The sequence below is a fragment of the Eptesicus fuscus genome, chromosome 4 (assembly GCF_027574615.1).
Source record: "Eptesicus fuscus isolate TK198812 chromosome 4, DD_ASM_mEF_20220401, whole genome shotgun sequence".
In the NCBI taxonomy this organism is placed as follows: Eukaryota; Metazoa; Chordata; class Mammalia; order Chiroptera; family Vespertilionidae; genus Eptesicus; species Eptesicus fuscus.
Genome location: NC_072476.1, coordinates 87,527,615 through 87,554,509, shown reverse-complemented (window position 1 = coordinate 87,554,509; position 26,895 = coordinate 87,527,615). Strand labels below are relative to the sequence as shown.

General features: G+C 42.0%; 1 protein-coding gene across 1 annotated transcript; it reads right to left on the bottom strand.

Annotated features, from left to right (window-relative positions):
* Positions 1-1,830: 1,830 nt before the first annotated feature.
* Positions 1,831-26,664, bottom strand: SRD5A1 (steroid 5 alpha-reductase 1). The gene is made up of 5 exons (XM_008161802.3): positions 26,299-26,664; positions 14,335-14,501; positions 11,231-11,332; positions 8,880-9,030; positions 1,831-4,189 (listed from the first exon to the last, which is right to left on the bottom strand). The coding sequence occupies exons 1-5, from the start codon at positions 26,577-26,579 to the stop codon at positions 4,123-4,125; spliced, it is 768 nt and encodes a 255-aa protein (XP_008160024.1). The 5' UTR covers positions 26,580-26,664; the 3' UTR covers positions 1,831-4,122.
* Between the last annotated feature and the right edge of the window lie 231 nt (positions 26,665-26,895).

The following is a 26,895-nucleotide window of genomic DNA, read 5'->3' as shown; positions in this document are numbered from 1 at the left end:
GCCACCTCCCCTGCATCTTCCACAGTGCTACCAGAGACATCTTCCAATGTCTAGATGTGCTGATGTGTCATTCTCCTGCTCAGACGAGTGCAGTGGGTCCTGACTGACAGGGTGCCTTCTTCATGTGCTTCTCACCTGTTTTATTCCAGTTCCTCCCATTCCCCCTTTTGTTTCATTTGTTTGTTTTTCACCAACAGTGGACTAAATGCAGACCCAGGAAGCCTCCCTGTTCTTTCACTCCTGTGGCCTCTACAGGTATGAATGGCCTCTACCCAGGTTGTTATTTCCCAAGAAGACCTGTGGGATCTCTGTCCTGAGTAAAAGAACCCAGCCCATGGCCCATCTCTGTATTGTTTTACGATTTTAAAAATACATAAAATTACAAAGTATAACATAACCACCCAACTTTCTCCCTTGGGGTAAGGCAACTCTGGATTTAGTACCCATTCTCTGTTCAATTGCCCCATTCAGTGTGCAGAAACTGTCAATAGATCTCAGCGGAGCTCATGAACTCTTTGTGCAGCCTCCCATCCCCCAGCAACGTTGGCAGAGAAGTGTGGAAGACCCCGGCCCTGGGAACACAGGCCTTTGGTGCTTGCCTAGAGCTCTCCATGGTCCTGCAAGTGCCGCTGTGCACAGTGCAGATTCCAGAGTCTGGTTTCTCATTGCCCATTTTCTCCTATTCTATTTATAACATCCTAGCTTCCCTTTCCTCCAATCTACGCTCCATGACCCATCTCTGTTTTAAAATTTAAAAAATACATAAAACGACAAAGTATAACATAACCACCCAGCCTAAATATTTGAAAAAGTTTTGATATACTTGCAGATATTAATAAGGAAAATACCTTAATAAAAGGTAGTTTAGAGTAAAACAACAAAAAACCTTTGAGAACATCTAGTGAATAACCCACAAGATTAGAATGTCAACATGGTCATGTTCTAGTTTGCTATCTCCTCTACATCTGTTGGCAAACCCCCTTTCTCATTTCTGATACAACACATTTGAAAATCTCAAAACAGAGATTTTTTTTTAAAAAAAGCAAAGACATAATCCCAATGGCTAATGTAGAAAATAACCTTGTATAAAAAGAAAAGAATGCTTAAAATGCTAATCTCAAAAAAAAAGGCATTCCTGTTAAAATGACACGAGAATGCTGACAATAACCTCTATTAACAAAATTGTTCTTAAATTTCTTGCTAATTTAAGCAAACAAAAACAAAATAGCTTCAAATGATGCCCTGGACAGGGTGGATCAGTTGGTTGGGCATGATCCCATGCACCAAAAGGTTATGGGTTTGATTCCACCATCATGGCACATGCCCAGGTTATCAGCCAATCCCTGGTAGGGGGGCATGGAGGAGGCAGCCAATCGATGTTTCACCGTCACATCAATGTTTCTCTCTCTTTCTCTAAAAATCAATAAAAATATTTTAAAAATATTTATAAAAAGATATTTGCAAATGATATGACTCAAAGCTGGGAAACCTAAGAATAACAATAACAACAAAAAAGTTGAGAGCTTATCAAGTAATTTCAGAAGCATGGCTAGATACAAATTAACAAACTTCAATAGCTTTGATTTATCCTAGTTATAAAAAACATTTAGGGATACATTCTCATTCACAATAAGCAAAATATCAATTATCTAAAAATAACCTTAACAGAAATGCATAAAATTTATAGGAAGAATGTTACATGGCCCTATCGATATAAAGATATTGATGTTATGAAATGCTAATGTAGGTGGGAAGTTTTCAGGGCTAACAATGTTATTGTCTGAACTTCTAGAGTGAAGAAATGTCAATAAAGACCAACAAAAACGATGGGACTTTTGACAGTCATTTTATTAATCTCCTTAATTAGTAAAATTAAAAGAAAGACTGAAGATGATTTCCTAAGCTGTAAGGAAATGAAGGGCAGAGCGACAAGATAGAACAGGATTTGTTTCCATGTTAGTCATCCATCCAGTGTGTGCCGGGAAAGTAGAAATTCTGCATCAGATCTTCAGTTAAGCCAACCTTCTGCACACATGGACGATTCCAATCAAACGGCAGCACTTAGAAGTAACCCTCACAGGGGGCTTCTCTGGCTCTGGACACATCTTCTGCCCAGGTGCGCCTTCCAAAACACAGGGGCCCGAATCCATCAAGACTGGCTCAGCTGTTTGAGTTCTCCTGAGTTACCAAATATTTATTGCTTTATGGTTTCAAGTAATTATTTGGTCTGAAAAGGAGCCAAAGTTCATTTAATAATAAAATTTCCCCGCAAAAACATTCTGTTTTTAGTGAAAATGAAGCACAGCCGCATCAGGAAGATTTCTGTGTAATTCTAAACCCCAAAAGCCCACGGAGAACAGAGTTTCTACATAAAAACTCATGAGGGAGGGAGGCCCTACTTGGTAGGTGAGCCAGGAGAAGGGTGGGGGAGCTGATGGGGGTTTAGGGGTCTGGAGAGATGGGGGCAGCAGTGAGTAAGCTGACAGGACAACACTTCAGGTGTGTCTGGAGGACTCCTGAACCTAGCACTGTCAGCAGATCAGAAGTGAACAGTCTCTCCTTTTCCATTTCTCTTTTGGTTTTCACCTCTGCAAATGTGGCAGCAACTGAGGCAACACTGCCCAAGGGACAAGGGAGGGGACCTTTACTAGGAGTTCATTAGATTTTCACAGAGAGTGAACAGCTTTCTAATTGGAGATTTCTTTTAAATACCTGGCCCAGTAGTATATTTAAAAAATATATACATACATTTTATTGATTTCAGAGAGTAAGAGAGAGAGAGAAGAAACATCAATGATGAGAGAAAATCATTGATAGGCTGCCTCTTGCAAGCCCCACACTGGGGATCGAGCTCCTAACCCAGTATATACCCTGATTGGGAACTGAACTGTAACCTCCTGGTTCATAGGTCTATGCTCAACCACTGAGCCATGCTGGCTGGCAAGTAGTGCATTTTTTTTTTTTTTACTGCCATTTATATTCGTGAACCTTCAAATGCATCTTAAGCAAGAAATTCTGCTTCAAGGTATCATTTTGCAATGTTGAGATGTACTTTTTAAAAAGTGCCTTCAAAATTTCTAGTTCTAGCCCTGGCCAGTGTGGCTCAGTTGGTTGAGTGTGGCTCCATGCATCAAAAGATCACTGGTTTGATTTCATCAGGGCACATGCCCTGGTTGTGGGCTCGATCCCAGGTCAGGGTATGTGTAGGAGGCAGGTGATCAGTTTCTCTTACATCAATGTTTTCCTATCTCCCTCTCCAAAATAAAATAAAAATAAAAATTTCTAGATCTATTTGGAACTTAGAAAAAAAAAAGAAAGAAAAAGCATCTCAGACCAGGGAATAATGCTGGTTTACGGCGAGTGACCCGAGACTGGGATGTGCAGGAGGTGCGACTGCCCTGTTGCACCTGCCTACTCCCACCCTCACACCTCCAGAAAGTCCCTTTGTGGGGGACAGAGTAGCTTGCTCCTTATAAATATCCCAGCATCCTGCACTGCCAGCACAGTCACCTGGTGGGCCAGGCTGGAGCAGCGGCAGGTGCCTTTTGTCCAGGCCTCAGCTGGGCCTCAGACATCTCCTTTCTCCATCCCTAAGTTCTCTGCCTGCATAGCACCCAGTAGGGAGAGGCCGTGCATTTCTCTGAGTCCCTGACTATACTGTGGGTACCCAGTGGGATGAGAGGGACCCAGAAGACAGATCATGCTTCTATGGGGAGAAGGGACAATATTGCCTTCGATCTTGTCAGAACTGTTCTATGGGATTATACAAGGCCTAATGGAAGGTTTTGGTCCATAAAGGTCTTCAAAGACGGTATGTACATTCTGGTCTTGTGCACATTCAGCTAGATGTAACCAAAAGTCCAAAATCAGAGAAATGGTCAGCAGCCATTACCCAGAGCTCCAGAGCCCTACCCTGGTATGCAGTAGAATACTTCAACCTGCATTTCAGTTTGACTGGTAAGTTATTAGGTAGCTTTTTTACTAGGAAAACAATTCCTAGGGCAAATCGTGAAAAAGATGAAGTAGCAGGAAAATGACAGAGAAATAATTCACTTATATAATCCCTAGAGAAACATTATTAAAAAAAGCATCAAGTTGAAGATAATTCCACTGACAATGGACTTAAATCAAAAATGGAATTAGAGTTTTCCTGGATTTTGGATAATCTTCAAATTTCTCAAGGTACCACCTACAATAAAAAAAAAGGACATTAAAAAAGGAAATAATTTTGTCACTTAAACATGTAACACATGCTAGCAAAAGGAACAATATTTTTTTTATCACCAAGGCATACAGTTTTTAATAGTAATAAAAATGTTGGCATTTCAGATACATAGGTTGATTTTATCTATTTCATGAATAATTAGATATATGTGATTATAAAGTATGATTCACAAGAAGTGACTCATATAACCCACCCTTATACTGGCAAGAAAAACTACTGATTTGTGATAAAGATGCTGATTAGCATACGGAGGATACATCTTTCCAGACCTAGGAAGCGTGCAGACTGGGGGAGAGAAGAGGAACCCAGTAGGTATATCTTAATTATTTTCTGGTGACTGGTAGTTTTTTCCAATCCCCAGGAGAGAACTACTGCTTCATACCCAGAGTCTGTGGAATGGGCACCCAAGCTGGCAACTCTGAAACAGACCTGGGAAAATACAACATGGGCTCATTCATCATTGGGCCCTGCATTCAGAACAAACAGGTCTTTTCCATTCTGATATAAATTATATCAACAAAGGCACATTCATTCATTTTGGGTTAACAGCTAGTTGAGAAGGATGGAAACTAAGTAGACAGAATAAAAATTTAAAATAATTTGACACGATGAAGAAATAGAAAAATGGAGTTCCCATGAGCTCAAAAGAATGCTAAACAGATTAAAACTCATGATGGAAAACAATTAGTTATTTGTTAACATGACAGCAATATATGACAACAGCAAACAAAGTGAGTGAAGAAGTCCTATGGAATTTAGATTTTGGCGAGGTTTAGCACTGTAACGCACAAATAGAGAATTATGGGAGAATACCATGTTTACTTTCAGATGCTGTTCTGTATACCCAAAAGGACATGTAATGAGCAAAGTCCCGAGGAGCTGGGCAGTGGACTTGTGGATCAAGTGTAGCAACAACAGCCTTTTCCAGCTCAGTGATGTGCTGCAGACAAGAGTGCTTATGGCAGATATGGCCACAGACAACAGCAGTGCAAAGTGTGCACAAGTACATTATACATATATTTACTCATTAATCACTGACATTTTTTATAGGCCTATGCAACTGTCTGAATGTGTATCCTCCAAAATTCGTATGTTAAAAACCTAAGGTGATGGTATTAGGAGATGAAGCTTTTGGGAAGTGAGGCTGGAGCCACATGGTGGGATTAGTGTCCTAATAAAAGGGGCCCCCCAAAAGCTCCTTGCTCCTTCTGCCATGTGAGGACACAGCGAGAAGGTACTGTCTGCAACCCAGAAGAGGGCCTTTGCCAGAACCTGACCATGCTGGCACCCTGATCTCAGACTTTCAGCCTCTAGAATTGTGAGAAAGAAATGTTTGTTATTTATAAGGCACCCTGTTCACGGTGTTTTGTTATAGCAGCCTGAACAGACTAAGACAGCCTGCTTGGGACTTAAAACATGAACCATGGACAAGTTTCTAAGAGCTTCCCCATAAATCAACAGCGTTGGGCACTGTGTTAGGAGAGGCAGGAGGTGAAACTGTCCATTGAAGAGGGACACACTAGCCTAAAAAGAACAAGAATGGAAGCAAAGGACAGCCTAAAATAGAAAAAGCAGGCCAGCACGCCCACACACCTGCAGGATGGTAGAGGGCTGTGACAGCCCTGCTGTGAAGTGCTATGCAGCAGGCTGGATTCTACCCGCTGTCACAAAGAACCTTTATCAGAGCAGAATTTTCTCACCCAACAAGAAATATGTTAGCCATAACTGGTTTGGCTCAGTGGATAGAGCGTCGGCCTGTGGACTGAAAGGTCCCAGGTTCGATTCCGGTCAAGGGCATGTACCTTGGTTGCGTGCACATCCCCAGTAGGGAGTGTGCAAGAGGCAGCTGAATCGATGTTTCTCTCTCATCGATGTTTCTAACTCTCTATCCCTCTCCTTTCCTCTCTGTAAAAAATCAATAAAATATATTTTTTTAAAAAAAAGAAATATGTTAAATGAACGCCATAGAAACCATTTCATAGGAATAAAATACAACCTTGCCTTCTGGTTGAAAGTGAAATGACCCTCGGCTGAGGACTACCCACTTCATCTAATTCAGGTTATGCTAAATCTGAGGTAATTCTTCAAAGCTGTTACTGTTTTTCTGGCTCACAAACAGTTTCGTTTTCCTACATTTCTCTTGTGGAAGTCTTTCTCTAGTAGAGACAGGTCAGTGACAGCTGAACAAACACTTTGCAAGCACTCTCAAGTCCTGCTCTTTGAATTCGAGTCTGATGAATGGGGCTGTGAGACCAAGGCAGCATTTCATAAACATATTTGTAATCATCACACTATCAATCAGTATCTTAAAGACACACTGAATTTACACTGAATTCACTTTTTAAGTGACATTAAACTTAACAAATGGGTAAGTATGTTCTCAACAGAGCCCCTCCTCAAAGGCTATCCTCCTCCCTGGGGGTCCAAGCTGCAGTTTTGAGACATGACAAGTTTACATATGTACTCACTCTATCACCTCACAGCTGCAAAAGCATGGGCAGCTTGCGCTCTGGTCCACTGCATAAGCACGAATGCCCAAGGCAGATGGGAAAGAAGCCATGTGAAAACAAGTCTCCTTAAAATTCCTTGAAATGTTGCCCTCAAACCAGAATATCTGTTAGCACTTGGCACAGCTGACCCAATGTGTCGGACCTAGCACTTAATGATCAAGATAATCATTTATGAATTAAATACTTCTGTTACAGACAGAAATTTGTTGTAACAAAATGCTGCTTTGAGGACTACTCCAGCCATGAAGACAGAAGAAAAGCAGTCCAGAGATGGAAGACGCTGACGTGGCCCTCCCATACTAGCAGTTAGCAGCTGTACATCACTGCAGGTTGCCCAGGACCAAACCAGAGAGAATCGGACCTGCATTACCACCATTTGTCCACCATCCAGAACTGAAATGTCATTGCCGACATGTACACATAAGGAACTGTTGGACATTGAAATTGGGTCTCAAAAGAACTGTTGGCCCAGAAAGAAACTCACTACAGACTGATTCATTTGCCTGTCAGCATAACCATTATTGCTTGTGTCATTTTCGGTTCTTATAAGTGTATTTCTAATAGCACATGATCTCACTCATCTAGGGGAAATAATGAACAACATGGACTGATGAATAAGAACAGACCCAGAAACAAGGAGGCATGGATCAGACTGTCGGGCCTCAGAAGGAGGGTAGGGGAAGGTGGGGGTAAAGGGGAGAGATCAACCAAGGGACTTGTGTGCAAGCATATGAGCCTAACCAGCGGTTAAGGACAATAGGGGGGTGGGGACATGTGTGGGGAGGGGTGTGGGATGGGAATGGGGGGATGAGGACAAATATGTGATACCTTAATCAATAAAGAAATTTAAAAAAACCCAAAAAACAAAATGCTGCTTTGATGCAGCATTAGCCCTGTGGACTGTTTTCTTTTGAAATCAGTTTATCTCATGGGCTAATTAGTTGGGTTCACTGGATTACTAGGGAAAAAAAAAAGAACAGCTTTCATTTTGTACTCAGTTTGTAAAGCCAAGATTTGTAAACATACTTCCACTAAACTGAATTGATTCATTGTTCAGCAATTAAAATTGGTTTACACCAACATTAATTTAAACATCAAACAAATGGCAAAGAGCCCTTTCAATTCATGAATCTTTGTGCAAAGGATACCTCAGAAAATGAAATTATGTATTTTCTATTTCTGTTACATATTCCAATACTGAGAGGGATTTTCCTATTTCATTTTCATTTGAGGAGTGAGCCTGACAATTGGCCTGGCATGCTCTTGTTCAATCCTCCCCTGATCCAGTTTCTTAAAATATCAGCATAATCTTATTTGTTTTTATTATTAGAAACCAGCCAATATTCGCTTCTTAAAACCTAATATAACAAATATCTGGGAGCAGCATCTTCCCCCAGAGGTGATTGCAACCAGGAGAAAGTAGTTAAAAAGGAAGAGGAGGTGAAGGTGGAGGTGGAGGCAGGGAGAGCACAGATTCCCAGAAACATAGGACCTCAAGTTGGGCTGAGATTAGTTGGCTGTTGTCATCATTATTGATGCATGAAATTTAGCTGTTTTATTCATTTTCTAGGACTTTGTAATGCATATTTAGTCTAAAGTACTGACATATTATTTCAGTCAAGCCTGTTTAGAGTATGAATCCTTCTGGTTCTGAAGGAAGCATTTGAATGTGATGTGTGTGTGTTGGCGGGGTGTGGGGGGGAGGGGGGGCACGAAGCCCATAGTCCATCAGGAACCTAGGTGTGAACGGGCTCTGTTGGGGAGGATGCTGGGCCTTCCCTCCAGCTGCAGGCCTTCTGTGCTCCCATTACTGCACAATCAGCATTCCTCCTTGTAATCAGCGTGTTCTAGGTCAGATCCCAAATGCCCTGCTTGACATTTAACTTGACCATCAAGTCCAGAGTCCAGCAGTGTAAATTCAGAGCCTCAGAACAGGGTGGACAAAATGATAATGCTGATGTATATCCAATGATTCCTTATAGCTGGGTTAGTCTTCAGATATTTGCATGATTTTGTGCTTTTTAGACACAGCATGGTATAAACTGGGATTTGGCAATTCAAATTAATATTAACATTTCAAAAATCTAACCTAAAAACTGGTATAATAAGGTCAGAGAACAAATTAAAAATGTTTGTAAACTTACTGATGATGCTGTTGTGCTCTGGTGAATAAAACACAAAAGGTGAACAGAGCGAAAGCCCCGCCTTGAACAGACCAGGTGGCCAGGCCATAGCCACACCACTCAACCACTTCTCCAAAGTAGTTGGCTGCACTTACGTATTCAAATAAGCCTCCTAGAAGAAAGCACAGACCCAGTGGTGCATTGACTACAAAGTGATGTCTCAGGAAAGATTGACTTAAGAGATAACGGTAAATACTACTTTGGAGAACATAAATTCAACTATGAGAAAATATAACTTTTACAGAATTTTAATCAATGAAACACTTCCAACATTACTAGTTTTACTATTTCATATCACAAATTCAAGTAGTAACTATCTACCTGTATCAATACCTATCTTTTTAGCTGAGGAAAAAATGCTATAGTTTTCATATACTTTAATATATATCACTTCATTAATTAATGGATCAAACTGACAAAACCTGAGCAAGGACAGAGAATACAGAACAACAATTAATGAACCAGCTTAATAAAATGGATCTGTATAGAACTCTAGACTAAAAATTGAAGAAAATATTAATTTTCAAGGACAGATTCATTCATTCACTCATTCACTCACTCACTCACTCACTCAGTCAGTCACTGGTTTAATCACTCATCAAAACTTTACTGATTCATCAAGTCTACATTATGGCCAGACCCTGGTCTAGACACTTAAAGCAAACTGTGGATAAAATCCCCACCCCCCACATCTGGAACATTAAACTTCAGTGTACTAAACAAGGAAAGCACAGAGTCTGGCAGAGGGTGTGGAGTTCTGTGGGGAGCAGAGCAGGGTAAGAGGGCTCAGAAGTCGAGTTGGGGGAAGAAGGAGGTCATGGTAACAGACAGTGGCTGGGAACAGGCCTCCCTGGGTAGGTGAATTTTGATCCCAGACTTTCTGGGAGGGTTGGGCTGCAGTTATTGGGGTGGAAGCCCTCTAGGCAGGAGAAGCAAAGGCCCTGAGGCCAGAGCTGTACACTCTACAGGGCCCCAGTTTAAGTAATTTGATATCTGTAAGATTTTTTGGTCATTTGTTCCTTATGTCGCTATTCTCCTTGTATGGTTTCCAGGTATGTAAGTGTGCTTTCCAGCTCCATTGAAGTTTTAGTCTTACCTACTTGATTTCTGTTTTAAAAGCTCTATTGATTTATAACTTATATTTGCTAGTCCTTTTTATAGTATATATATATATATATATATATATATATATATTTTTTTTTTTTACTCATAACTTCAATCCTTTTTTATTTTTTTAAACATTCAAGTATTCAGTATATAATCTGTTTCTATTAACTCTAAGATCTGAAGTCTCTCACGTTTAATCGTGCCAGATTTCTTCATTGGCTCTGCAACCTTGGAGTATGCTCTGTGGTCTGTGGGGCTCTCTGAGGACCTGACTGCAGGACCCTTCTGTGTGTCCTGGCCCATGTATGAGGGCACCACCCACCAGGACGACATGGATCCTAATTCATGGCTTGAGGTTTTTCAGACCCTCCAAGTGGCACTAATTTGGGCTGCAAAGCAGCATGAGGGCAGCAATGACCACAGATTCTGATGTGTGTACTTTAGACATTAGGACTCACTTAGATTTTGCCCTCTGATGATGACTTCCTTCCCTGACACCACATTCATACATTTAAAATGACTTTTAAAAAATTTCATCCAGTGAAAGCAAAGCATGGAGAAAAGAAGTACAAAGCCAATTTAAGGAGAATATGGACTAAGATAATTTGATATATTTAAATTGTACCAGGAAGTAACTGAAAATAAGATGAAAAAGGGTAGATAGGTTTTTATTGGTGTTAAGCATCTAGTGGTTTGGTTGACTTTTTCTTATTAATTTAATTAACCCTTTATATATTATGAGCAATAATAATAGCTCTCAGTTAACCCAAGAAAGTACATTTTATTATCTCCATTTCATAGGTGAAGAAACTTGAGCTCCCCCCACCCCACTTCCGCCGCAAATGTCACCCAACATTTTTAATTGTTTTCAGAGGGAGGGTCAGTCAAGGTATCTATTATGTAATATTTTTTAAAATGAAGTATTAGACACCCTTTGTAAACCATAAATTCTTCCTCATATTCTCTCTTTCCAACCAGAGATAACTAGAGTTTCCTTTTTGGTTAATAACCATTCAGTTGGGCAGAATTTATCATTTTAATAAAACAATATTCATAGTGACTGCTATGAATAATAGTGACTCACATTAAAAACTACAGCTAATACATACTACACATTAGTTACTAGATCTGGCAAAATTAGAATAGCAAGGCACCATAGACTAGCAATGCAATTTTAGAATGAATTCTCCACTTTCAGTACATACCCCTTGGGATTTTGTATCCAGTCTCCCCTGGTTGCCTGAGATTCCTCAGGATGTGATCTGAGTGAATGTTTATCAGCATGCCTATCAGCCACAAGACAAAACCTGAAGGAAAAAAACACACAAGTGTGTTACGGTTGATAAACTACAAAATTTATGAACCCAGGCCTGAAAAGACAGTATCACTGTACTCCTTCAAATTATCATTATTAGTATAACATATAAGCCATAACTAACAGTACAAATCATAATATTGTCCTTTATTTAGAAAGATAATTACTGTTCTTAGGTATGCTCAATAGGGCTTTGTTTTTCTAATAAGATTATCTGATCTAGTCAAAATATTTTGACATGATGGCCACAATCTATGTTTTTAGAATGACTGGGATGATTAGAAGTATTACTTATGGTTATAACAGCTGTGAGGCATGGCTGCCCCCTCCATGCAACAGAGGAGAAGAGTGACATCTCAAGGTGTGCCTCATCGTGATGCACACAGGTCCCCGGAGGGGTGCTGGTTCCCAGGAGCTACTCCCTGGTCCTTCTCGCTTCCTTCTTTATAACCTCATTTGAACATTTTCATACATATCCATGGCTTCCAACACTGCTGATTTCCTGCTCACTTATCAGTCAGTATTTCTAGGTCTGCTCACCTGCCTCAGCTCCCAACAAAATCTTCCACTGCCACTGCACGCATGTGGACACCCCATAGCTTCCAGAATGCTTTCCCTCCCATTCTTAAGTCTTCAGAGGGCTGTCCTCACAGGAGACTTATTAGCATCACATCAATTAATGCCAAAAAGAAAATGCAAAATGCCAAAATAGTGTTTTATGAAAGAAATAACTTGATTTGATTAAAAAAAAAAAGAGTTAACTTGACTGTTCTGAGATACTTCAAAAATGTGAAAGGCAGATGTTGCTTTATGGTGGCATTCCATTCAATATGAAAAAAAATGTATGCTTGAAGTAACATTATGAATTACTCATCACTCATCATGATGGTATTAGTTTTTCACAATTAGAACAGGGACTTTAAAGCACTATGGTTTATGGTAAGGGTTTCAAAATGTCCTTCTGATTTCGCCACTGTAGGCTGCTTTCTTCCAGGCATGTTAAACTTGTGGTCCGCCAATCGCGAGTTTGACATGCTTGTAACAGCTCCTACCAGATTTTGTAATATAAGTCACTTATCGAATTCGTAAATTTATAGCTGATCCACCACATTTTTTTTTCATTTAGTATGTCACTGCTACGTGATGTGGCCCCCAATTTGAGGTCCCAGAAAGTAGCATGTTCTCAAAATTCCATGCTTACTTTATTCTTCTTCTAAGAGACAAGCTTCCTTTACTGTCTAGATTGGGGTTCATCTAAGCTAAACATTTAATTCCATTTCTGGCGATCTTAAAAATTTTTGTATAAACTCTTTTAGATCAATGACTTTTACTGCTCTGGAATTAATTATTCATGCAATTTCTTGTTGGTCTCCTTACAAAACCGAGCTCTATGAAATAAATATAATGCAAAAAGAGTAACTTAGTTTGTTTCCCTATTGTGTTTTTTTTTTCTTTTCATTTTTGATTCCTTCGCTTCAATTGTAAAGAAGCCAAGAGCTCTGTGTACAATTTATCAGTGTCTTAAATTTTACAACAGCTTCCAAGGCATCTGCAGGTAATGTGGTCTGTCTCCTTTAAATGACAATGATATTCACAGACCAAAATGATTCTTTGTTGTTGTTGTTGTTCATCAAAATTATTCAAATAATGATTCCTGTGAGAATCACAAATAAACATTAAAATCCTTATCTTTTAGATTAAAAACAAAAGCCCTCCCCTTGCTACTTTTGGGAAACCAGTGTGGTGAGCAGGTTTAAACCTTTGCTCTGCTATTTACTCAATTTAGATGGTGGGCCAGCTGCTTAACCCACGGATTCTCCCTTTCTTCTGTGAAAGGACCTAACTTCTACTCTTCTCAGCATGTTGGGGAAGCATACGGCACATACATGTGCAGTTCCTGGCTGATGGCCAGGCCTGTTCTTTCTCCTGCGTTTGATGGTTGGGGCAGAAGAAAATCAGATTGTCTAAAGGCAGGTAAGTCAAGAAGATATTGGGGATAGTGTACAAACAATCTAATTTAGTGTTTCCTGGAGGCACGGATTTGTGGCGTGAGAAAAGGATACTGAAACACTTTTTCATCCATCCTTCTTTTGATAGATGAGGAGGCAGCTCCCTCCTAGTAAGAATTCAGGTATGACCAGGGCACTGCCCTGGGAATAAAATTTTAATTCACAGAAAAAACTATGACTGAGAAATGTAAAAGTACTTTGTCAACAACAAAGTACTTCAAATGTTAGTTTTCTCTATCATTACAAATTTATATAGGGAAAAAGCCAAACAAAAGGTAACTTTATGGAGCTTAGGATAAAGGACTGTGGGGCATCTTGAAAATTTGAGGTTTAATTTCATATCTCTTAGGGAGGGGTTATAGGGGCACGTTACATCTGAATGTGTTACAATTAACTGTAGGAGGTGCACGGCTATCTTAGATAAGATGAACAATTAGTGCCCAAGTTTCCTCAGTGTTCTGGCTGCTCAAGCTGCTGAACCTTATTGCTATATTTAGGTTTGCCTTAAGAACAGGTATTTGTGCCCTGGCTGGTGTGGGTCAGGAGGTTGGAGCGTCGTCTGATTTGTGCACCAAAAAGTGTCGGGTTCAATTCTGCATCAGGGCACATACCCAGGTTGTGGGTTTGATTCGTGGGAGGCAGCCAATCTCTCACATCAATGTTTCTTTCTCTCCTTTCCTTGCTCAAAAAAGCACAGATATTTGCACTTTCGGTGTCTGAGTGGGCACAGGTGCTGTACATCTGCATCATCTCCCGCTGCTGGGACACTAGGATAGCCTGATTCTGCCCCTAGCACTCCAGCCTCCCCCGACCCCTGCCCCGCCCTTGCCCCCGCCACCCCACCAGCAGCTAGGTCATGAACCATCTCAGACTTTTTGCTCTCCCAAGAAGTGTGGGAAGTGTAGGCTTTCTCACTGCAAACAACTGGAACACGAACAATGAAGTGATGACTGGCATGGTGGAGTGCATCATTAAGGTCACTCACCTGTTAGGAATCGGGGGTCAAGGATCCAGTTATCAGTATACACTGCATATTGGCTTAAGTATCTGCTTTGCAAGTAGCCATTATATGCACAGAACATGAATGCAATTACACATGAGTACAATGGTGTAGGCTTCCCTCCTCGGATCAGAAATGGGAAAATCAAGGACCTGAGAAAACAAGAAACAGAAACAAATTAAAAAGAACAACAATAAAGTATTTCTGGAATTCTATTTTAAGTGTCTTGTTTTTTTTTTTTTTAATTAATTTCTTTATTGATTAAGGTATCACATATTTGTCCACATCCCCCCATTCCCATTCCACACCCCTCTCCACGCATGCCCCCACCCCCCTGTTGTCCTTAACCACTGGTTAATCTCATATGCATGCATATAATGGCTATTTGCAAAGTCCTTTGGTTGATCTCTCCCCTTTACTCCCACCCTCTCCTACCCTCCCTCTGAGGCCCGACAGTCTGATCCATGCCTCCTTGTTTCTGGGTCTGTTCTTGTTCATCAGTCTATGTTGTTCATTATTTCCACTAGATGAGTGATATCATGTGCTATTAGAAATACACTTATAAGAACCGAAAATGACACAAGCAATAATGGTTATGCTGAAAGGCAAATGAATCAGTCTGTAGTGAGTTTCTTTCTAGGCCAACAGTTCTTTTGAGACCCAATTTCAATGTCAAACAGTTCCTTATGTGTACATGTCAGCACTGACATTACAGTTCTGGATGGTGGACAAATGGTGGTAATGCAGGTCCGACTCTCTCTGGTTTGGTCCTGGGCAACCTGCAGCGACGCACAACTGCTAACTGCCAGTATGGCAAGGCGACGTAAGCGTCTTCCATCTCTGGACTGCTTCTCTTCTGTCTTCATGGCTGGAGTAGTCCTGTCGATTCCTCTCTGTTGCTGGAATCCACATGGTCTCAGAGTTGTTTTCTGAAAATATACAAACATATTCTCGACCAAAAGTTAATAAAGGGATATTTTCTATAAAATTGACTTGGGATCCTATTTCATTTTTTGCCCAAATCATTTTCCTCTGGCTTGTTTTGACACCTAGTGTGTTTTTCATGGGTGTCTTGCTTTTAGCCTTACAATTAATTTTCTAAAGTATTAATTTTCTAGATGTAATTTACTTACAGGGTATTTTTCCTTACATGATATTCTTCTACTATCCCCCCTTTTTTGATTTAAATATTAGGAGGCTTTTGAAAATTTTATAATGCAGTCTTGATAGCTTTTAAATTTTAATTTTTTGCACTATAATATTACTGCTTTAGGTTCATTACATGTTATGCAATTTTATCATGAGATGAACCACCAATAAAAATTTTAGTTAACACTTTAGGAACACCTTTTTGTCCAGTACAATTAATTTTTCTAGAATATTCGCTTGTTTCAACTAGCCAATTTAAATTTGCCTGAAAACTTGACTACTATTTTACTGTCAAATTTATTACTCTAACAACAATCTTATTTTACCCTGTAAATATTAGTGGAAAGGATTATTTGCCTTCTTGAGTAGGCCCTGAGCATTCCTGGTGGTAGGCTGGATTTAGATATCAAAAACCCACTTCCCCACACCATGGGTACACGACAACTCAAACAATTCTTGTTGCAGTGAGAGGGCAGCCGCTGTCGGCCAAGTCTCTGTCTGTTACCCAGGTTCTGATTTGAGCTGGGCATGGGACGTTAAGCAGCCATGGGGGCAGGAGACTTCCTTCAGAAGGGGTGAGTGTTCAGGCCCCTGCAAAGTTGGGGGGTGAGGGTCTGTGCCCCCCAAGTTCTGTTGACCCCCAGGTTCTCTCCTGATGGCCCCATCTGTGACTGTGCCTGTCTTAGGTTGTTCCTTCCCTGAGGAATCTTACCCGTCTATGGCTAACCAGCCATCCTCCGGGGCCAAGCAGGGTGATGTGAGGTTCAGTTCTGTCTCCTTGGTACCCTATGCCCCCGTGGCCTCCACGCCCAGCACCTGCCTTGGGATCCCCTCGCCTGCTGAAACAAGCGAATATTCTAGAAAAATTGTACAACAATTATTCTCAGTAACACATACTGATTTACTCTATCTGTTAAAGGTACAACTTATAGATAAAAACATTAACCATCTTTGCCCTAGCTGGTTTGGTTCAGTGGATAGAGTGTTGGCCTGCAGACCAAAGGGTCCCGGGTTTGATTCCTGTCAAGGGCACATGTCCGGGGTTGTGGGCTTGATCCCCAGTGGAGGGGGTGGGCATGTAGGAGGCAGCCAATCAATGATTCTCTCTCATCATTGATGTTTCTATCTCTCTCCCCCTCTCCCTTCCTCTCTGAAATCAATAAAAAATATATAAAAAAAAGAGAAAAAAAAAAATTAATTGTACTGGACAAAAAGGTGCTCCTAAAGTGTTAACTAAAATTTTTATTGGTAGTTCATCTCCTGATAAAATTGCATAACATGTAATGAACCTAAAGCAGTAATATTATAGTGCAAAAAATTAAAATTTAAAAGCTATCAAGACTGCATTATAAAATTTTCAAAAGCCTCCTAATATTTAAATCAAAAAAGGTGGGAATAGTAGAAGAATATCATGTAAGAAAAAATACCCTGTAAGTAAATTACATCTGGAAAATTAATACTTTAGAAAATTAATTGTAAGGCTAAAAGCAAGACACCCATGAAAAACACACTAGGTGTCAAAACAAGCCAGAGGAAAATGATTTGGGCAAAAAATGAAATAGGATCCCAAGTCAATTTTATAGAAAATATCCCTTTATTAACTTTTGGTCGAGAATATGTTTGTATATTTTCAGAAAACAACTCTGAGACCATGTGGATTCCAGCAACAGAGAGGAATCGACAGGACTACTCCAGCCATGAAGACAGAAGAGAAGCAGTCCAGAGATGGAAGACGCTTACGTCGCCTTGCCATACTAGCAGTAGCAGCTGTGCATCACTGCAGGTTGCCCAGGACCAAACCAGAGAGAGTCGGACCTGCATTAGCACCATTTGTCCACCATCCAGAACTGAAATGTCATTGCTGACATGTACACATAAGGAACTGTTTGACATTGAAATTGGGTCTCAAAAGAACTGTTGGCCTAGAAAGAAACTCACTACAGACTGATTCATTTGCCTTTCAGCATAACCATTATTGCTTGTGTCATTTTCGGTTCTTATAAGTGTATTTCTAATAGCACATGATATCACTCATCTAGTGGAAATAATGAACAACATAGACTGATGAACAAGAACAGACCCAGAAACAAGGAGGCATGGATCAGACTGTCGGGCCTCAGAGGGAGGGTAGGGGAGGGTGGGGATAAAGGGGAGAGATCAACCAAAGGACTTGTGTGCATGCATATGAGCCTAACCAGTGGTTAAGGATAACAGGGGGGTGGGGCCATGCGTGGGGAGGGGTGTGGGATGGGAATGGGGGGATGAGTACAAATATGTGATACCTTAATCAATAAAGAAATTTAAAAAAAAAACAACACTGAAGAAAAAAAAAAAACAAACCTCCACTATCTGAAAACCCATAGCTCGTCCTAGTCTGAGCATTTTATCATCCATCACCATCACAAATGGCTCTCTCTCATTTACTAAGCACCATCAGCTATAAGGCCTCCCAGCTACCTGCACAGCAGAGACTTTATACACATTCCACAAAGGATGAGATCAAGACTTGGAGTGGTTAAGTAATCTGTTCCAGATCACAGGGCTAGTGACTGGCCAAACATGTCAATCTGGGTAATTCAAAGATCATGTTTTTCTGTTATACCATGCTGGCTTAGGTGCACACTAAGTTTAAAGAGAAAAAGAATAAGGACAAGAAATTACAAACTTATGAAGAAAAGAGGATGCATGTTTCAAAATTATTGATGAATGAAGTGTTAAAGAAGCAACTCTGAGGAAACATTCTGCAAAGGTGTAGTGTTTCCCTCCAGGATGTCAGAATTATGTATAGGGCGGCTAACATTTGATAGTCCTCCCAATTCAGTTTCAAGTGCAGGGCTGAATTCTGAATGCAGCAAACACTGGCTGGCACCTTGTAAAGGTGAAACCCAAACCTCTCTTGTTTTTCCCTCACACCCCTTTCCTCCTCTGTCACTCATGTCCTGTGCTGCATAGTAACCTGACTCTAGATTGTCAGCACTACCACCTGTTTTTGTACAGCCTGTGAGCTAAGAATGACTTTTACATTTTTAAGTAGTGGGAGAAAAATCAAAAGAATATTTTATGACACATGAAAATTACATGAAATTCAAGTTTCAGTGTCCGTAAATAAAGTGGTGTTAGAACAGGCCTGGTCACCTGTTTACATACTTTCTGCGGCTGCTCTGCAGTTACACTTGCATACTTGAGTGGCTGTGATAGAGCCTGTATATTAGTGAGGGCGAACCTATGACATGCGTGTCAGCACTGATACACGTAGCCATTTCTGATGACACGCGGCCGCATGCCGAGGATGAAACATTTGCTGCTCCTGAGGATGAAACATTTGCAACTAGAGTCTTGGAGTTAGTTTTTTCCTCAAAGTGACACACTACCCGAGTTATGCTCAGTTTTTTGGCGAAGTTTGACACACCAAGCTCAAAAGGTTGCCCATCACTGCTGTAAGTAGTGATTTCAACCCTCTGCATGGCTGCTTGGTGCACTGTAAATTACCATGACACAGTGTTTCGAGTGCTATGGGTATCCTTGTTTGACACATTTTAGTATCAGCGATATCCATGTCAAGACAAGTGAACTGTTCATGCTCTGAAGGCACATGAGTGTGGATATTACTAGAGGTGGCAAAGCAATCTTTGTTATGCAATGACATGCCAGTTATGCCAAAAGCATAGAAGTTGGCATTACCAGACTATGCACTCATCAGAGTATCCCCAACTCACAGGAAAGATCAGAAAAACAAAGAAAATTTAAAACAGAATCTCATCACAGAATTTCTTTACAAAAGAAATGAAAATGAGGCCACAACCACAGGAAGTTACCAAGTTAGGCAAGCAAGGGAAGCCATACCCCCACGGGGAATTAATCGGGGAATTAATCGGCTGCAGTAGCAGCCAAAGGAACATGCCTAGACAATGCAAACTTGCAGGACTAACCTTTCCGTGAGAGCAGCTGCTTGAGGAGTTGGGACACCAGGAGCAATGCCAATAGTCAATTAAAAAACAAGGCTGGGCAGAATGGGGTTTGGGGGGTGTGGGAAGAGATTGGACAAAAATCTTACACCTATGGACGAGGACAGTGGGGGGGGTGAGGACACCTGGGGTGGGCGGGGAACCGGATAGAGGGGAGCTATGGGGGGGGGGGAAAGAGGCACATCCGTAATAATCTGAATAAAGATTAAAAAAACAAAAAACAAAAACAAGGCACAAGATCGAGTGAGCAGTCTTCCTCGGCTCTTGTTGGGTCCATGGATGTCACTGATACTGCTCAGTTGTATATTTAAGGAGTCAATGCCAAGGCTGACCTGACTGAGGAACGAGGCTCTTAAAATAGTCTGTGTGGAACAACTGGAAACAAGAGTATTTCCAAAGAAGTTGAGAAAACACGAATTCTATACAACCCAAAGTGGAATCTACTGTTACAGCTGATAGTAAAAATGTGTGGAACAGAAAAATGGACCCATTACAAATTTATAAAACTTGTGAAGATGTACATGTTTAATGCTACTCCCTGTATCATCAGGTACTTTCCAGAACAATCTATGTCATGTGATTGAACCAATAGGGTCAACAGAGAATTTTACATTCTCTCCAGGGCTTATACAGAAAAATTGCCCTCACTCATTGAGTTTTGAAGGGCTTTGGAAGTTAGCTTTTGCTGCAGATCTGATAATGTTTCTTAGTGAATTCAACCCTACACTATAAGACAAAACATCACTTAAGTGCAAAACTTACACTGTGGTTAAGTCATTTCAATGATAATTGACATGGTTTGAATGGCAAGTCATGTCAAACTGCTTTATATACTTTTTATGCTGTTAAAGTTAAAAGAAGAGGTGATGTCTCCATTCTTACAGAAATTTGCAGTGGATATAATTTCTAGAATCAAAGTAGTTTTTGAACCTTGATTTCTATATTTCAAAAATCATTTAACTGTGTAATTGAGGAGTTGTCACCTAATATTCAATTGGAAGATACTAATCTACAAAGTAATGACACACTAAAAGGCAAATATTGAGAAAATCTAAAAGAATTTGATAAATGGCTCTCACGGAATGAACATGCTCAATTAAAATAATAAACTCATGGACTGATATCAATATTTGGCAATGCCTGTGTGGAAAGACAGTCTCTAAGATAAAATTTCTCTGCAGATTAGCACTAAGAGGTGAACACTTATAACAGACTTTGGGAATAGGAAATACGCTGAAGCCCAAAGATATGAAATGTCATCCCCCACCAAAGGAATAATTCCATCCTTCTCATTACAGCTGCATGACAAAAACTGCACTGAGATATTGTTGTATTTTAAATTGTGTCAATAAAATTTTTGTGAAAATTTGTTTTCTCCTCTGTTATAAATACTTACACAATATCCCCTATTTTGTCTGCTGGCCCACAAAGTTTCAATATGCACTATTTAGCCCTTTTCTAAAAAAAAAAAAAAGTTGCCAATCCTTGCAGACCAATAGTTTTATTGCTAGCTTTATCCAATGGTCAGATAAGTTTCTATTGAAAGAGTACAAAAAACATTTTACATAAATGTTAAAGGCAAGCTTTAAAATTAAATACCCATTGCATTTTGAAGTTATTTTCTACATCTTCTTAAAAGCTAATATCTTTTTAAAGTATGATCATTGTAAGACACTGTGTAATATGAAGCGAGAATTCTCGTGATCTGTCTGCAATGTGTTAAAACAGTTATAGACTGGAGCCATCACTTATACTTCCTTAGAAAAATGTTCTTGCTCAAGACCCTGCACTTGGCTTTCAGGCAGATGTTGCAGTCTGGGGCATTTGTGCTCGAGGTGGAGACCATGCATCTATGTCCTCAGTTACGCAGTTACACTGACTTCTGCCCCAGCATGTACCCTGGGAAAGATATTCATGAAGGACCTTGGTAGAATTACTTCTCTTTGGTCTCATGTGAATGTCAGAAAAGTGGCCATAGCCTGAAATGGCCTTAAAAAAAATGACACAGGTCTATTCTATTGCTCTCTTAATTTCTGCCCTTGAAGAGGACAGCAGTGACCCCTATGCCACAGCCAATGTCAGGAGGAGAAAAGGCAGGCTCGGGCAATGATACCTGTGCCTTCAGAACTCCAGGAGGGAGAGAAGGTCCTCCTCTCCATCCTGTCCTTCCCCAAGCCTGAGCATCCTCAGGTGGACCAAGCACTCCTGGCTCTGAAGACACAAAAGCCCAGTCTTCAGTAGCCAGACGTCTAGATGCAGCACGCCTTCCAGAAGGGAACACTTTGCTTCCTCTTAGCAGTTTTCAGACTTTCTCCTTTTATGTTATTCTCTTTAGTTTTACTTTTCTTTGGAAATCCATGCAGCTGTTGTCAGAAAGGTTTTCCTTTGACTTAGACCAATTAGGAGCCAGAATGGGGGTGGAGAGAGTGGCTTCCAGGCATGGCTTTTATCTGACCTTTTATCTAGTTAGATAGCAGTTCAAGGATCCAAGTGGCTCCAGGGCAGTTTCTCACAGTGAAGGGTCATTTAGGGACCGGGAGTCAGGCTCAGATAGTAAAAAAAAAGGCAGCACACCTGCTAGACTGACATACTTAGCACCTGTCAAGACCCAGGGCCCAGGATCCAGAGTGTCTGTTATATCAGGTCTGGGTCTTCAAAAGCCTTTTCTCACAGGTTGTCTTCATCTAGGAACTGCAGGAAATGAGCATTCCTCCTCTTTGAGAAAAGGAATTAAGTCAGACTGAAGTTGAAAATCCTTTACAATGGAAATTATCTTTAAGACTAACTATGAAGTACTTGGACTTAAAGGTAGCTTATTTAGGTAATGTGTTATATAAATCCATTTTCTGTTGATAATGAGCTGAAGGCTACACAATAGCCAGGTTCCATGGAGCTACAAAGCATTTCAATTTTCTCACTCATCAGGCTGGCTGTGGACAGAAATCAGCATTTGTTCTCCATCATGTTATAATTTTTCCATTTTACTTTCTGTTCCATGTGAGCAGACTCCCTTTCACCAAGTTGTCTTAATTACTTGTGGAAATTTGCACATTTTTGTGTCTGCAAGGCAACAGGGAATATGGGACACATCTGATGATGGGGATCTGCTGAGCACAGACCTAGGGTGGCTGTCAGGAAGAAGAGGCCTTGTGGGTATTTGAAAGTCTGCAATCTGGGGACCATTCAATATTCTCCCTCTGTGGATCCCAACCTGTCATAGTAAAGATAGTGACACCACATGCTTTAGTGGGACTTCCTTGTCATGGACAAAATGTTCCCACAGATGACCTTTGCCACCTATCAGGAAAGAGATCAGGGCCCTGGCACATTCCTTCCCACAGCTGTTCCCTCTTCCCATTCAAGACTTTCCTTCCCTCCCTGGCTCTTGGGCCAAAAAGATCTCCCAGATTCTCTACAATCTGTCTTCCATTCCTTAAGGGCCTATCTTGTCTCTATATCCCCAATAATGTGTGCAGTGCTGGATATACAGCTTAATCCTCAGCAAATGTTTGCCGGATGAAGAAAGATGTCCAAGTTTCCCCTCTCCTGTAAGCAAATACTCTTTCCCATTGACCTTACGGAGCACCTCCATCTGGCTTCAGTCCTCCCCACCCCCTCGAGAGGCTAAAACTCACCTAGGACAGGGCCTAGCCTCCCTCCTCAGAGTTCACACTGGGCCCCCGCAGACATCTGCCAAGCTCTGTAAGTTGCCACCACTTGGACCTGGTCAGTCTCTCTCTGGAGCACATCCCGATTAATGCTTCTCTTGCCATTAGCCAGACTCTGGCTTCATTCATACAATCTCCTCTCTTATTCAGGCCAATATCACTTGCATTGCTCTGTACAAACGAGGGACTCCATTAAGTGTTTCCCAGCTCAGCTGCATGCCTTGTAACAAGTGCTAAATGCAGCTGGTGCTTCTATTCTCTTCCAAATGCTCACCAACATAGGTCAGATGACTGTTGAATAAATTAGTTGCTAGGGTAGAATGGAAAATGTTTATCTTTTCTATTTGGAAAAATTCAATGTCCCGAAACCACACAGGCTATGTGTAAAGTGAGATGTGCAACTTAAAAAAATAAAAAATAGCCTAGTGGGTTACATGAAATCCATTGGTCATAGATTAGGGAGGTGGGTGGATTAGGGAAGGGGATTTCAAAACTACACCTGACTAGGCAAATCCTCAGGGGCAGAGTTTCTAAAGCTACTAGTCTAGGCATCAGAGGTTGCAGTCCCAGCAATCTCTAGTCTAGTCCAACGGCCTTGTATAAAATTCTAGAAATGACGTCGGCCTTTTGGGAGGCTGCATTCATTACTTCACTAGAGTGGGCATAGAATGGATTAAACATCATAACTTAAGTTCAAAAGCTTAGCCAGGCTTTCAAACAAAGCTCTGTAAAGTGCTCTCTTCTTTTCCAATGTCTTCAAAAACTTTTTATTGGCACTCAAAGCTGGCAGCAGCATGCATGAAAGACACTCAGAGTATAGGCATGGATCTGCCCACTTGCATGACAACCTAAAATGGTATTATTTATCATGTATTCAGCATTCAGATTTACCAACACTATGAAAGCATTTTATGGAGCTGCCTTTGTTTAATGCCAATCCCACAGGCTGGCATCATCACTGTGTCTGTTTCATAGATGGGGAAACCCACTGGAAAGCAATTTAGTAATTCATCTTAGGTCCCAAGTGACGGGAATTAGATAACACGTGGCAAACTGACTCCAGAGACTGCTTTTAGCCACTAGAGAAACAGACATATGGACAAACATAGGTCTGGTATATGTATGGCAAAGTGTATATAGACACAAGAGTTCTACTGATATTCAAATTGCATCCACAAATTTGGTAATGTTCAACCACATTATCAAAAAATCCAGCAGTCTGACAAAACTTTAATGAAATACTCTTGGAGTGTTAGGGTACAGGACTCAGACAGGCTTTGTTGAATATGAACTCTGCCTACTTAAAGTGCCTGCATTAAAGCAGATGACAACACACTGCACCAGGCAGGACTCCTGTGTCCTAATAACCACACAGAAGTTCCTAGATAGACACACACAGAGATACAAGCATGCTTACTTCTTCCTACCTCTCTATGCAGTGGGTGTTGTAAGGTGGGACCCCCAAATCAGAGAGCTTCAATAACCTGCCCACATTCACAGAATAAGTGAGCCCAGCTTTCTTGATGTAGAAAATATTATTTGTAACTGTGCAGCCTTCTGAAGTCTGAATCTAAAATTTTACATTTTGATTTCCAGCTTTTGTTCAGCCTTTTGGTTTAGCTGTGTAAAAGCCAAAGCCTAAGACCTGGAGAGCCCAGCTTATCAGAAGAACCTGAAGATCTCAGACACAGCCACTAAAATTCACAAAAACCAAGAGTTGGAAGTCCTCTATCTGTGTCTAAAGTCATTGCTTGGAAAGCTACTCCCCCAATCCTTGGTCCTGTGCATAATGTGGAGGTGAAAGTCTCAGAAGTGACCAATTTCTGGCCCCGAGTACTATACAGGGGGATTTACAAAGTCCTTCCAGGAAAGCAGCTTTCCAGGCAATCACCTACCCAGGAGAAAACAGCCCCACTGACAAGGATACCAAATGGAAAAGGCAGCAAAGGAGCCAGAAACGTTGCTGGGGAGCGGAGGTGGGGTGGGGTGGGGGGTTGTTACCTTTGGCCAGACGCTCTGGTCTTCAATAAAGCCCGGGATTATTATATAGCTAACACTTTCTAGGTTGAAATTTTACAAACAAGTGTTAATGTAAGAAACATTCAAACCTGTAAAGAATTTTTGTGAGTTTATTGGAGCCAAACGGATTGTGATAATATTCCAGAGAAACGGCAGTTTTTCACCTTGCTTTATACATTACAATCAAAGGAGGAGATGTAAGTGGGTTACATGAAATCCATTGGTCATAGATTAGGGAGGCGGGTGAAAGGGGATTGGACAAAAAGTAAAATGATAGACACATGCTTCTTTTACACAGGTGGGTTACAGGATAGTTAAGTCAATAATTAACTTGATAACAACAATGAGGAAATTTGTGGTCTTTGTCCTGGTGCATTAGTTGTGCCCTGAAGGGTCTCGAAAAAGGGAAGTTACCTGGACACTCCAAAGGTATGTTATGATAGATACAAAAAGACAATAAGCTAGTCAAGATTAAAGTTGATCTTTGTTAGGGAAGATACCAGTCTAGGACTGCTTTTAGTTAAAGTTTTAATTTCAGACCACCCTTTGTGGTTACTTTAGGCCTCTGAGTTTGCAAGACCTCCCCTCCACATAGGCCTTCCCGGAGCTAGTCAGGTTGGCATGTGGCCCCTTTTCATCCACACAAAGTCTCTTCTATCTCCCCCCACCCCACGCCCGGCACCTTTAAAGTCCTCTCTAATGTCTCACCCACTTTTCCAGACGAATATTTCTAAGCTGACTCCCTGTGGCAGGGTACAGAAGTGGGGCCCAGAGGTGTAGGGAGAGGACACCAGGCACTGGGGAGTGGGGGTCCCTCAGGGAGAGGATGCCTGGGGGCTGGTGGGAGCGCAGTGTGTTGGCGCCAAGGACAACGGGGGAGGAGAGAGAGGTAGGAATGGAGGGGACTGTCGCTGAGGGAGCCTGGGGCACACACAAGGAAAGAGCAGCAAACTGGGGGGAGGGGGAGTGTGTGGGTAGGTGTGTAGAAATAGGAGGAGGGAGCCGGCTGGGGGGCGTGGGGACCGGGAGCCTGGCCCGGGCCAGGGGGGGAAGGAGGGCCAGGGGCACAGGAAAAAAGGAGAGCCGGGCGCAAGCAGAGGGAACCGGGTCGGGGGCGCAGAGAAGGGCGCGGGACCGCCGGCCGTTACCGTTGTATGTAGTGGACGAAGAACATGGCCAGGAGGACGCGGTTGGGCGAGTGGCGGAGGCGCTCGGCAGCCGTGCCGACGCACACGAAGAACGGCACGGCCAACGAGGGCAGCTCCTGCACTGCCCAGGCGGTAGGTGCCGCCAGCCGCCAGGCCGAGCGCTGCGACGCGTAGCGTCCATAGGGCGAGCCCACCAGCGTGAGCAGCACGAAGGCCAGGAAGCCTAGGGCGCACTCAAGGTAGGCGAGCGCGTCGAGCAGGAACCGCTCCGCCAGCTCCATCACGGAGGACGGCAGGCTCGCTCCATCGCTGGGCGACCGTGGCGGGCCACATATAGGCGGTGACAGGGCGGTGAGTGGTTGGGAGGCGCGGTTACCTGAGGCTGGGGTGGCCCGCCGGCGCCCGAGGCGCAAGCCGCTCTTCCCGGGCAGGTTTGAGGCGGCGGGGTGCGCCACTGGGGTCAATCCGACCAGTCACTCGCGCGCGCGGTGCGCCGGGGGCGGAACGGGAGGCGGGCCTGCAGGCTTTCCGCCCCGCCCACGCGACGGAACCACGCCTCCCGGGCGCCGCGCTCTCGCCGCTCTGCGCATGCGCGAC

Excerpts from the sequence above, each read along its gene's own strand:
- SRD5A1 (XM_008161802.3), bottom strand. The coding sequence starts at position 26,579 with ATGGAGCTGGCGGAGCGGTTCCTGCTCGACGCGCTCGCCTACCTTGAG. Across the intron at positions 14,502-26,298 it reads TTCGTCCACTACATACAACG|GTCCTTGATTTTCCCATTTC; the intron begins GTAACGGCCGGC and ends TTGTTTTCTCAG. Across the intron at positions 9,031-11,230 it reads TGGATACAAAATCCCAAGGG|GAGGCTTATTTGAATACGTA; the intron begins GTATGTACTGAA and ends GCTTTCTTCTAG.